The 14,327-nt window shown below is 39.1% G+C and overlaps 1 protein-coding gene across 1 annotated transcript in view; it reads right to left on the reverse strand.

The window, feature by feature from the left end:
- The window catches only part of LOC112106593 (leucine-rich melanocyte differentiation-associated protein), a 565,421-nt gene that overhangs the window by 26,456 nt on the left and 524,638 nt on the right, over positions 1-14,327 (reverse strand). Inside the window, 1 exon segment of the mRNA XM_029912012.1 lies at positions 4,994-5,120. Coding sequence (XP_029767872.1) covers positions 4,994-5,120 — 127 coding nt within the window.

The following is a 14,327-nucleotide window of genomic DNA, read 5'->3' on the forward strand; positions in this document are numbered from 1 at the left end:
CATATCATATAATCACTCAAATTTCCCTTCATGTATGATTTGATTTTAATGGCTTTAGAGAAAGTAGATAATAAAACTATTAGGGTAGCAAAATAATATTCCTTGTGAGTGGTAAGCAACATGAAAACACCGATGGTGATCAAAAGCTAACAGGTACTGCAGTTTTTGTTTAGCTGAGCTAGTGTTAGCTGCATTGCTAAATATCTACTTTTCCTAACATAATAAAATAACATTCCACCTCCCTATAGAAGATGGGTAACACAGCACAGCGTGAACAAAAGTTAGATGACCTCATCCCATGAAATGCAGCCATAACCTCAACCTGCCTTGTTGCTTAATTAGCTTATTTTAGGTATTTACAAAAAGCAATCTATGACAGGTTTTGAGACTACAGTGTGAAGAGTAAAATATTTGAAAAATAATCACAAAATAAAAGCCATTTTAAAATAAATGAATTTCAATCTTTTGAACATAATGGGCCAGATGCTCATTTGGAGTAAACTGATATAGCTCCATGGACGTGAAGTCACTTCACTGGGGCTGCGCTGATTTATACCAGAGGAGTATTTGGTCCAACAAGCTTAAATCACAAGACGTACTCATGTGCAGCCTCTTCACATTATCTGTTAGTATAAGCATAACTGAGAAAACTGATAAAGTTAAAATGCAGTAAGGGAAACAAAAAGTGTTGGTTTCACCGGCAATTTGTTAGAATAACAAAATGCATACGTTGCGAAAAATAAACATAATACTACGCAGAGTATCCTAAAATGTGGTGTATATATATTTGTCATGAACTAAGATTTATATGTGTGTATATATATACACACACACACACACACACTCCGTGCATGTGGGGATGTATGTCTAGGATATATAAAACTGTAACCAATGTGATACAAAGTGGATGAAGAATTAAACAAACAGGTAGGCTTTTTTCAAACTAATATACCCAGTTTTCTGATGCTTCATCCATTAATTTTGTTTATTCATGCTCATAAGCAATGTACAAACAGGGGGACTCCTCAAATGCAGGATTTTCAACTGTGCCCATTTAACCCTGCCCTGTTTTGCATTTTTAAGTCCTTAAAGATGAAACACTTGGTAGCAAAATTCATAGACAAGCTATAAACAGAAGGAGCGTACAGCTTTAAATAATTATGTCAATGAAATGACAACTGAGCTCTTTGCAGGAGCAGGGATGAATAATTACAAAGCTGGGACATAATTAAGCAATTTTGACTGTCGTATTCTTAAGCTGTCGTTCTGATGTGAAGTGCTGTCATGCCCAGCAACATACTTCACACTGGACAGGCATCTTCCACTTTGATCTACACTTATGCCAGTGAAATGAGGTCACAGTCTGGTCATTAAATGAGGCTTCCTCATCTGGCTCAATGCCCCTTATCCAGCCAGGCTTACAAGATTTTTATTAAAATCAAACATGATACAACATTCAATATTTTGACAGAGGAAAATAAAAACATCACAGAGTAATGAAGTTTAGCTCACTTTACATGGAGAGATGGAACAGTGCATTGTAACATTAAACTGTTTTCTAACGAATGACTGCATCTCTCTATCAGACAGTCACATCACAAACAGATGCATTTTAAACAACAAAGGATGAAATGAAGCAAAGGACAAGAAAGTGCAGTGTCTTGTTAAAAAAATAAAAACCGGAGACATAAATGTAAGTATAGGAATTTATACAATATAAAATATTTATGACTTTGCAAAGACTTGTGATTGCCAGATACTTCTGCATTGTGTAAATAAAAGCTGGCTGATGAAAATGTCCTGACTTTATTCTCATTTCTTGTGTTGTTCTTAGTGGGTCATTCTGCTCTCCCACTTATTTTATGGAAAGAATAAAATGACACATCACAGCCTCTTCCAGTTTATCAATCTGCCTTGTGGAGTTTTTTTTTTTTTTTTTTGGCTGAATATGTTTTTCTATCTCCTGCTTACCATAATGAAAGAAACCTAACTTCAAATTTGATTTTGTTATGAAAAATAAGTCTAACAGGTTCAGTGTACTACAATACTCAGGAAAATATTTCCATATGGCATCTATTCAAACCCTCACAACACATTCCAATTCCACTAATTATCACAAGCTAAATATGAGTCAGTAATGTAACACAGTTGCAAAAAAAGCAAACATCATTCTGGGATGTATTAGCAGAATTGTTGTAAACAAGACACAAGTAGTAATGTTTCCGCTCTACTCCACGCTGATTAGGCCTCAACTGGAGTACTGTGTCTAGTCCTGGGCGCCACATTTCAGGAAAGAGTGAACAAATTGGAGAAAGCCCAGAGAAGAGCAACAACAATGATTAAAGGTCTAGAAAACATGGCCTATGAGGGAAGATTGAAAAAACTGGGTTTGTTTAATGTGTAGAAGAGAAGACTCAGAGGGGACATGGTGCCAGTTTTCAAGTACTTAAAAGGTTGTTACAAGGAAGAGGGAGAAAAATTATTCTCCTTAACCTCTGAGGATAGGACAAAAAGCAATGGGCTTAAACCTCAACATGGTCTGTTTAGGTTGGACATTGGGAAGCACTTGCTAATTGTCAGGGTGGTTAAGCACTGGAATATATTGCTTAGGGAGGTTGTGGAATCTCCATTACTGGAGATTTTTAAGAGCAGGTTAGACAAACACCTGTCAGGGATGGTCTAGATAATACTTAGTCCTGCCATGAGTGCAGGGAACTGGATTAGATGACCTCTCGAGGTCCCTTCCAATCCTATGATTCTACTTGCCCCCACCCATGTACAGTATAATTAATTCCCTTTATCCAAAATCCTAGTTATCCAAATGCATAGTGTGCCTCCCATGTAGTCCTATGTAGTTAATAGCACTTCCATTTATCTGAATGCCCAGTTGCCCGAAACTTTCAGATACCCCCAGGCCATTCAAATGAACGGGAGAGTATCATATATACTTGTATATACACACACAACGGTTGCCACTAAAAAGCATCATTTCTCAATAATTATCACACCATGATTTCTGCGATACGACAGTTATTTCCCATTCTAGAGTACCATTTTTGTGGAAACTGGGAAAATATTCCTTTTAATCGTTTTCACTGTATCTGTATATGTGTAGTGTATCTCTAAATATATGCACACACTGCATCTACAAACCGTTCCACCCATGCAAAATATGCTTACATATTATGTCTGAACATCCATAGAAGAAAACACTCACCCAGAGCAATTGTTTGTTTTTATATGTATATTCAAACTCAATTACAGTTGCATATTTTAAATTGTATAGTATATAACTTTGTATGATGAAGATAATTCTGTAGCACACTTACAGATATTTACTCATGCCATCAGAAAGCATTTACAAAAGGTATTTTATCATGCTAGATAACATCAGCAATTCTGTAACAAAAAATTAAAAAAAAAAAATTCAACAAGGCTACAGCAACACTAAATTTAAACCCTGTGCTAAGGGAATTGTTGAAATAAATGTATTTTTTATCTTTAAGACTTAGAGGGCAACTAATTCAAAACTACACAGTGGACTAAATTAGTAATACAAAGGATAAAGTTTGGATCCTGTCTATGAGAACACCTTACCCTTAGCAATTGGTTTAACAGCAAACACAAGTAAGTACCATCCAATAAAGTAGGTACACACTTGAACAGCCACTGTCTCCTGCACTAGTCGAAACACAAATGATAGATTTATAAATGAAGAATTTAACTGTTAATAGCATTAGAATAAAACTTCACTAATAATGACCTAGTAGATAGAAAGAGAATAATTATAAAAAATAAATGGCATAAGCACAACATAATTTACACATTTCAACTGCTGAATTTTGCAAGATTTAGTAAAGAATATTCTGTGAGGAAGCTTTTCACAAAAGCTTAGAAATAAATGATTTCATTTACTACACACTGTATTATAAAAGCTGAAATAGCTAAAGGTACTTAGTAAACAATATGTCAAACCTATGCCTGAATAAGAACTGTTAGCATTTTAGTAGTTATAAAATGAATCAATCTGAATTAATTTGCTATCTACTGCAATTGTACTGGTGATAACGAATTTATCTAGTAACACTTATGCCATCAAATATAGTGTAGTTCCATTGCTGCTGCACTATTATTCAGCATTATTGGAAATCTGCAATAAATTATTGATGATGTATTTTCGAGAAGAAAACAGCCTACAGAAACCTACCAGATTAATAAACTTGAAAAGAATTTTAGATAGCTAATCATTTCAAGAGATATTTGTAATGCTACAAATACACTGAAATACTAAGGGAGCTGTTATCTTGTACTGATCAATGATGAAAGATGGCAAACTGGAAAAATTGCATCTGTATTCTGTTTGAGTCAAAGGCATGCAATTTGCCCAATTTTGAGGCAACTGGTGTGAGAAAGCTTGAGTCTGAATCATAGATTAGAGAAACTGTCTCTCCAACATCAACACTCATTAATATGACACCACATTAAATTACATTGTATCAACTAAAGGTCAATAAACACCATAGGTGTGAGCTCTCAGATCAACATCTGTGTACAACATGCATGGTAGGGGACAAAGTGTCAGAAAAATTTCCTTCTTTTCTAACATATCACAGAGTTGTTATAGATCTTTAGAAAGAGCAAAAATATTCTTTTGATCCTGGCAACATGTGTGTGTTAATTAGTTATGGTTCAAACCAGCGTTTCAACTATGATGCAACAACCATGGTCCGTTAATCAAATTTAACAGTAAAATTCTGATCTTGGAAAATACAGATTAAGGATTTTTTTGTCCCACACCTGATTCAATAAGCAATACTGTGGCCTACAAGGTCTCTGTCCATTCCTTAGACATAGCTTTTACCAACCTTTCAGAATAGTTGTTTTAAAGATATATTACTGTTTAACAAAGGTATGCATAGTTACTTTTCTCTAATTTGCAAAGTGGTAGGCAAGTGGGATCAGTGTATGTTACAAACTCCATTTAGTCTCCTACCTTAGCATCCATGGGCTTTACCACTTTCATGAAGGCACCTCGTAACAAGGCTTCCTCACGCTCCCATTTGGTTACTTTCCGAGTATCAAGAAATTTCAGGTTGGTCAATTTGTGCAGAACAAAATACCTAAAAGAAATGACAAAACGTTTGAGTTAAAATCCACATTGACATACAAATCCATCTTCACAAATTATATGACTCAAAAAAATATACAATTGAAATGACCTTTCTTTCCCCAATCTTTCACCCACGCCCTATAATCTAGTCTACTCTACTCTACGTAAGGAAACTGATATTTTCCCTTTGTGAATGCAAAACTAAGTGGACCAGGGATACTCTGTTGTAGATGCACAGCCCAATGAAGCATTATTGTGATGTATGACACATGGGTCAAATTGGAAAAGGCAGCTTTCTGAGAACGTAAATACAGAGACTAGATACAGAGAGTTTGATAAGCACGACTTCCAATTTTTAAAAAATTTGTTAAGTGTAATGTTCTCTGATATCCTGCTGGACAATTTGGACATGGAGTTATGTTAAAAAATAAAATAAGATAAAAAACACAGAATCTTCTCCACCTGCTGTGCAGTTTTGTAATGCTCAGGTCTTCAGTCACAAATTCACCTTCAAACTTTTATTGACTTTTGCTACAAATACACCTCTACCCCGATATAACGCGGCCCGATATAACACGAATTCGGATATAACGTGGTAAAGCAGTGCTCCGGGGGGGCAGGGCTGCACACTCCGGGGGATCAAAGCAAGTTCAATACAACGCGGTTTCACCTATAACACGGGAAGATTTTTTGGCTCCTGAGGACAGCGTTATATCAGGGTAGAGGTGTACAACAATCATCATTGTTAGCAACATCAGGTAAATTGCATATTAGGGTTTTGATCCGGCTTCCCATCACATACCCTAGAAAGTCACATGCATTAAAGATAATATTCCAAGGTACACAGAGATGTATGCTGTGCATCAAAGGGCATTTAAGAGTCTTATTAAAAACAAGACTTTATCTAGAGATGGTACTGAGCAATATAATTTGGATCTGGCTTCAAGATCGGAATTTTGACCCCGCCGCAGTTTGGAGATATGGTTCCAGTTTTGTCTTGTTACTGATATGGGCCCCATTCATCTAAACCTGGCTCAGGTTTAGATTCCAAAGTGCGCACGCATGCTCTTACACACACACACACACACACACACACCCCCAAATTTTGGACAGGTGTTCAGATTCAAAGTTCTTGTTCAGTCCCATTGCTAGTTCTCTGTAACTGCATGTTTTGATCAGATAACAAAAGCTCCATTAGCTTGAAAAACACTGTAGGCTCCTTACATACAGAAGTAGAAAGCATGGCATGAATCAAAAGCAAAACCAAACACACAACTACTTCAAGTACCTGCTATTTACATACAGTCAACCAGATGTGAAACAGACTTTGCAAAGGGAGGAAGTGCCAGACTCTTTCTTGGCAGGGGGTGGAAAGGTGATTGATAATATTCCCCATGCCTAGCTGCTTCCCATAAACACCCAATCAGTCAGTCAAACTGGTAATCATACTGACTCCCTCTGGCATCTGAAAGAACTCACACACATTCAGAAGTCCCAGAAAACCTTGCACAGTGCATATGGCTATATTTTAAAGAGAAAAATAGTGCTATTATTTTAAAGGTCGGAGTTACCTTCAAGTACTCCTCAGTCCTGGAAGCTCCTTCACTAGAGGTTTCAAAAGGAGGCTGGATAGTCATCTGTCTTAGATGGCTTAAACACAACAAATCCCGCATCTTGTTAGGCTAGATGACCCTTGCAGTCCCTTCTAACCCTATGGTTCTATGATTCTATGATTAATTCTAAGAGATTCCAAATTTGTCCCAAGTTGTGAGACCAACAGAGTTCATGCACATCACATTAATGTTTTTATTAATTATTTAACCTTTCTACATCCAGACAAAAAAAAAATGCTACAAAGCAGCCTTTCAGCTATATACACCTTTCCTCTGAGGCAATGGCCTTGTAAATTTTTAACAAGTGAATTGAATATGTTCACTGACACACATTAAAATGGTCTACAATTTTAATATGAATCATCAGCCTATGCACTTCAACTAAATAATAAAAACAGAATAATAGTAATAAACTATGCAAGGTGAGAAGTGAGTTTGCTACGTAGAACATGTCCCACGACAATTTGTTCGGTGTAGCTAGATATTAGAGATACTGCCATACTCTCAGACACCTCACATCTTTCCTGGCTGCCCTTCCAGTCCTTTCTGACATTCTGCTGCCCCGTATCTTTCTTGGGAAGAGAATACATCCATCTTGTGTTACTGGCAGAAAAGCTCGGATGACAACAGATTCTTTCAAACGAAGACATGTACAGAAGGAAATAATATGTCAAGAGTGAAGCTCGAAATGAGCAAAGACACCCACTAAGTGTAGGGTGAGAAAAGATGAATATTCAGGTGAAGAAAACATCAGTATTAGAAAATCAGCAAATGTTTAATGATGGAATGAAAGATGCCATCAAAAAGCAGGCAGCAACAAAACTGACAACAGACGAAGACAGCCCTGTCATTTTTGCTGACTTTGGATCACAGCCTTAAATGTCAGTCTCTCTGTCATTTTAAGAGAACTTAAATTTATAACAGAATTGTTTCTACGGGAGTATTTTTCTTCTTTTCTTACCCGCGTTTTTTAAAAAAATATTCCAGAATTAGGGCCTTATCTAAAAAAACCCACAAAATAATTAGCCAATGGAGTCACCAGGACAGAAGTATTTTCAGGGTTCCTAGTGGGGCAAATGTTCTACAGGGGATGATAAAACACAAAGGCAATCTGTAACAAACTTTAAAAAGCTATCTGTCATTAGGAATAAAGTATCCCAATAATGATGCAGTTTAAAAAGAGCCAAAATTAAATTACAACTGAATGTTATTGATATAATTACAAAGGTTTTTAATAAAACAATTGTTAAAGGCCAGCATATGACTTCCAGGTTTTAGTTAGCAATATAGTTCATTTGTGATGCAAATTCAGCCTAAATGTAACACCAATTTGCCATAAAAAAAAAATCTATAAAAGATTACTAAAGCCACGGAATGAGCACTACAATATCAATTCAACCCTTGTAAATATTATCCAGGGTTATTTGTTGCACAAAATCTCCTTGCTGTGATGTATGACTTAGTTACTAAGGTTATCACAGCAGTATCCTAAAGTTGCATAGTACATAAAACATTTCAGTTAACAATGCAGGGAGGTTAACTCCCACAGATAACCTACTATCAGAAGGTTAGCCCAGATGACATGCCTCTGTCAGCTTCCAGGAGCTATTGATGGTTCAATCAGTTTGTTTTGAAGGTAAAGTACAACAAAAGGGCACTAAACTTATTCAAACTGTCAACAGGGACTATCTGGAATGTTGCTTGCAGGTAAGTAATTTTGGGTGTTTTAAGACTATTATCAAACACCGATGGCTGCAGAAAAAGACAGCTACTAATAACACAGAGTGCAGCTATCATAAAATACGTTATGGCAGGCACTGGGATCTATAAATTGCATGACACATTGCAACTGCTTTAGACTTATACCATTGCCAGTTAAAAGAATACCGTTGAATGAAAAAAATTCATCTAAATTTTACATTCTAAATTTAGAATGTTTTGTTTTAGTTTAGGAGTTGGTTGGGGTTTTTTATGATCATTTTGAATCTTAGCACTGCTGCAGGTGCCCTGAGACTGCTGTTGTGGGGCTGACCATCTTTGCAGTAGTGTGAAAGAAGATTATTATCTGTAGTGATGAGGAAAATGGTGCGCTCTGGAAAGGGATGCTAGAAAGGTGTGTAAAGACCCAAAGGAAACCGGCTATACAAGGAAAGCAACATCATCTTTCGTCCAAAACTTCCCCTCCCTCCCCCCTCAAGTGTGTTAGGAAAGTAAACTAACAAAGGGGACCAACACAAAACAGAAGTCTAGATCACTTGTAGCTGTAGGTGGAGAAAAAAACAAACAGTACACGGAATATCGCATTCCATTTTATCTCAGCTTTAAATAAGTGGAAATTACAATATGGACTAAAATTCATTAACCAATTCCGTAAGTGTTCCATGTGATTAGGATTGTTTTAACATTTTTTACACAGACCTGTCAAGACATTAAGGGGACATTTTCAAAGGGATGCACGGGTTGGTGATTCAGTTATACAACTCCACCACCAATGTTAATGAAAGTTTTATGGAGATTTTCCTCCCCAATACTTGAGAGAGGTGTTGAGGTCAGAGTACTGGAAGCAGACTGAGGAAGATGTGAGTTGTAATACTAAATCAACATGCACACTTGCACTTTTATATGCATAATATACAAACACTGAAAAAACAAATAATAGTAGTGTCTCCAATACTGACTTACTCCACAGCCTTAGACAAGTCACAGACAGGGGTGCTGGAACAATTTGTATAGTGGGGGTGCTGAGAGCCATTGAACCAAACTATAAACCCTGTATATGATGGAAACCATTTCAAGTCATGGGGTGCGGCAGAATCCCCAGCACCCCTAGTTCCAGCCCCTATGGTCACAGACTTTCTATGTCAGTTTCCTTATTGGTAAAATGGGGGTAGCAACATTTATCTACCTTGCAGGGATATTGTAGGTGTTAATTAATGTTTATAAAGTGATTTGAAATGGAAAGCTTTATGTAACTTATTTTTAAAATGTACTCCAAGGTACATCTACATTTCCAGCAGTAGGTAAAGTACAGACATTGAACTCCCAGCTGGCACGGGTATAAACAGCAGTGTAGACAATGAGGCACAGCTTAGACAAGTAGAACAAAGTGCCCTAGACATCTGAACTCCTAGAGTCAATATCCTATACAGCTCTCTACATGCCCAGGCAGTGCCTCCCACATCTATACTGCTATTTTTAGCAGTGTTGTGTCCCACTGCCAGAGCCTTTCCCCACCACAGTGAAAGGCTCCAGTGAGGGGAGGTAGTGGGGAAAAGTTCTAGAAACAAGGGAAAGGCTCTGACAGGAGGGAGCTACCAGAGCCTTTCCCTGCTGCCTGAGCCTTTCACTGCCACAGATAGCTACACACTGCAGCCACAAGCGTGGATCTAGCCTGCCTTTCACTGCAGCATGTAGCTACGTGTGTAGTGCCGGTACTCTACCCGCTGTAGATATAGCCTGTGTTTCGCAGCCTCCGAACAGACAAAAATACTTGAAGAGGATCTGACATTTAAATACATAAGAGAGTCCAGCCTCAAATGGAATTGGGCAAGAGGTTCTAACAGAAACACCAGGCAGGAGGGTAAGGAAAGCTGTTTTAAACATGTACATGAAATACCTGGGTCCTGATCCAACACTCATTGAAGTAAAGCAGGTCCTTATGTGCTGCATTAAATAATTATAATGTGTTAGTTTATACTTTATATTATTTGGAGGTATATTTCATTAACCGTTTAGGTTTAAGGGGTCAGAACTCATTGCCACGTATTAACACATTATTCATTAGTACTATTGGCAATTCTAGGAAATCTTTGTTCTAGAGTCAAGGAGTCTATAACAAGAAAAGTCACACAATGTCATAGCGTCTGGACTCTCATGTGGATACGGATTCATAGATTACCTCCCATCATAAAGCAGACACTAGTTGCAGAATACGCTGGGCTTCATGGCGCCAGAGAATATAGAGAGAAGAGAACATAATCACTCTTGAACCACACTAAAAAGAAAGCTACAGGGTGCCAATGAAGTTGCCCATAGGAAATGGATCTTTGACTCTTCTTACACCATAGGAGAAGTGGATACATAGGAGTTCACATAATAGAAGGAAAAAATGTGACATTGAGCCTGTAATGAAGGGACAGAGCAAAGGTTAAACTATACAACGACCCTTAATTTTCTCCTTTTCTCTTACTTTTAAAAAAAAATACATATTATGCTGTAAACAAATTCACGTCATAAAATTAATTTTGGGTTGAAGGATAGAGTTGTACATCCAGAAAAGTCTAGCATTCCTAATACCATATGTGCAACAAACTAGTTGGGCAAGGTTTTGGATTAAGAACATTTCAACATCTTCATTTTTATTGGAACCTTTCAACTATTGTACTACTATATTTTTTCCCTCAAACCCTAGTAGCCTGAAGGCTAATGAACATGCATAACCTCACTTCCAGGATTAGAGGGCCTGAGCCTGCTCTCATTTACACTGGTATAAACTGGGAGTCACACCACTGAAGTGAATGTTACACCAGTGTAAAACTGGTGAGATATCAGAATCAAACCGAGAGGGAATGAATGGTTGACTTTAAGGCATTGGGCTAGATTGTCTACTGAGATTTGGCTCCTTGGCTTCTATTGTGACTCTCACATGGGAGTTGTGGGGCTTATTTAATGTTTGACAAGCATTGTTTGCTGTAATTCTCTCTCTCTCCAGACACTGTTGAAATAAAAAGGCCTTGGGTGAAAGGCAAAATATCATCAGTAAGATGAGTAGTATTAGCCTATGCCTGTTTGCACCTGTTAATAGTTTATTATCCTTAAGGAAAAAGATTTCCTTTCTTTCTCTCCTTTTGAAATACGTAGTTGTGGAGTTTATATTATTTATAAAATACAATAAGAAAAAAAAATGTAGTCTGCTCTCAGTAAGGGCAATGGTTAAGGCGGTTGAAAATCTCACAAGAGGAGCTGCAATTTTGCAGGACCACACGTGCAGAGCAACTGATTTAGTTCAGCAAGCTAATCTATACAAAATGTATGAACTTCCTTTCTTATGGTTGTATCTTAAGAGGACGCTATAAGGTTATCACCATTTACTCCTCTCTGCCAAAGATAGCATATTGTACTTTTAAAGCTAATTTAAAATAAACTCAGGCATTTGTTTCCACTTGCCTTTGTTTCCATGTCAACAGTGCTATTAATGAATGCACCATTCCAGGAAACGTCAATAAGGAGCAAAGAAGAATGAACAAGCACTAAAAACTTCACACACGGTACACACCCCGCACAATTATCTCACTTTAATGAAAATAGGTGAGGTCACCTACAGCATTAACAAATGCTTGGTAACACATTCTGACCCAGATGATTTTTCACAGTTCAATAACAACATGTTTGAAGTTTTCACTACCAACAATACACCCACCGGAGAGACCAAGTGTGGGTACAAGAGAAGCAACCAGCAATTATTGTGTTGACTTCTGTTACTTTGATCTCTGGGTCATAACCTTTGCTTTCTTGCAATCTTCAAAGCAGAGACTGTAAATGAGGTTATTTAGAATGGTATTTCAAGCGACTTTTTTTCTGTTTCCTTTTTGGACTGGAATGTTTTCTGGCTTTCCTCCCTCCCCTATATTTTAAAATACTGCTCTTAACGCCCAATTATCCCACACATGAGCTGCTCTCCCCACACCCCAAAGTATTAGAGAAACTAGGGTTACCATACGTCCGGATTTTCCCGGACATATTCGGCTTTTTGGTCGTCAAATCCCCGTCCGGGGGAAAATTCCAAAAAGCCGGACATGTCCGGGAAAACAGGGAGGGGTCATGGGACTTGGATCCGCGCTGGGGCCAGAGCTGGAGCCGCTGGGGCCGGCGGTGCTCGGCCGCCGGCCAGCGCCGCTCGGCTGGGGCCGGGGCCGGACAGGCCGGTGCCCCGGGCCCGATCCGAGCTGGAGTCGTCGGGGCTGGAGCCGCTCAGCTGGTGCCCCGGTGCCGGAACCGCTCGGCTGGGGCCGGTGCCCGTGCCCCAGGGCCCGAGCCGAGCTGGAACTGCTGGGGCCGGGGCTGGCGCGCTCCGCCGGAACCGGGGCCGGCACCCCAGGGCCCGAGCCGGGCCGGAGCCGCCGGGGCCGGAGCCGGTGCCCCGGGGTCCAAGCCAAGCGGAACCGGGGCCGGTGCCCCAGGGCCTGAGCCGAGCCAGGTCGGAGCCGCTCGGCCGAGGCCGGTGCCCCGGGGCCCGAGCCAAGCTGGAACCGCCGGGGTGGGCCGGGACTGGTGCCCCAGGGCCCGAGCCAAGCAGGGCCCGAGTCGCTCGGCTAGGGGGCTGGACTGGGCCGCGCCTCCTCACGCCCCCCCGCCCCAGCTTACCTGCTGCCTGCCTCCCTGTTTCAGGCTTCCCGCGAACATTTGATTCGCAGGAAGCAGGGGAGGGGGAGGAGCAGGGGGCGGAGCGTTCAGGGGAGGGGGCGGAGTTGGGGTGGGGCGGGGGCAGGGAAGGGGGCGGAGTTGGGGCGGGGGCGGAGCCCCTTGGAGTGTCCTCTTTGTTAGTTTAAAAAATGGTAACCCTAGAGAAACTATTTCTTGAAATAAACTCATGCAAAAATGTAATGTTGGCAAACATTTTAAACAATAGCATTTCACACAAAAAGGAAACTGAACACACATTTAAAAAAATATACATAATTTTCACAAAAACAAAAACCACTCTGTTCCAGCATGTTCCATAGTGCTAGTTGAGAAATAGCTTTTCTTCCTAAAAAATTTTTCAAAAGAAAAAATATTTTTTACAAAAACAGCTTTTTAAACACATTCAATACCATAGATCTCAGAGGATCAGGGCCTTGCTGAAAGAATAATTTCATATGTAAAATTATGTATATAACATCCTACATGTATTTAAATATGTTATAACTTTTAAAAAAATACATTAAAATTCATTTTTTAAATTTGTGCTATTAACAGCACTTTAGATAATTAAAACTGAAATGCAGAAAAATCTATTTGACTTTTCACCACTGGGTCAGGTTTTTGCAGGGTTTTGTTGTTTGGTTTAGTATTTTGCTTTTTGCATTTCCATTCAGCTTGTTACAACAAAAATAGTTGATAAAATCTTGATTTCTAGCCACTTACTTTCTGGTTCTCACACATCTGTAGGATGCAGCAATGTTCAGGTTGCAAGCACCAAAAGGTTTGAATTCAAAACAAATGACTCTGTGGTGTGTGGTGTTTTGTTTTTGTTTTTGAAATTTCATACAGGTTTTGTCAAACTATTTTCTTTTAAAAAAAAATTAGGGCAGAATTTTATAAGGCACTGAGTCCTATGAAACTAAATACGCTGAACTCTAATTGACTGGAATGGAGGTGAGTAAGCTATGCATTTTGCAAGACGTGTCCCTTCAAATTTGGGCCTCAACTCCCTGACTACAGCCCCTTAAGCAAAACTTTTGAACTCTCACCTACCTACGTAGATACCGAGTCAATATTCTCCATAATATAGTAGCCATAATAAGTATACATACTAAGACCTTTTGATTATAATACTGTCTGGCACACTCTAGAGATATGTCTACACTGCAATTAAAAATCCATGGATGGGCCATGTCATCTGG

The sequence above is a fragment of the Terrapene carolina genome, unplaced genomic scaffold, assembly GCF_002925995.2.
Source record: "Terrapene carolina triunguis isolate 2854851 unplaced genomic scaffold, T_m_triunguis-2.0 Scaffold148, whole genome shotgun sequence".
Classification (NCBI taxonomy): Eukaryota; Metazoa; Chordata; order Testudines; family Emydidae; genus Terrapene; species Terrapene triunguis.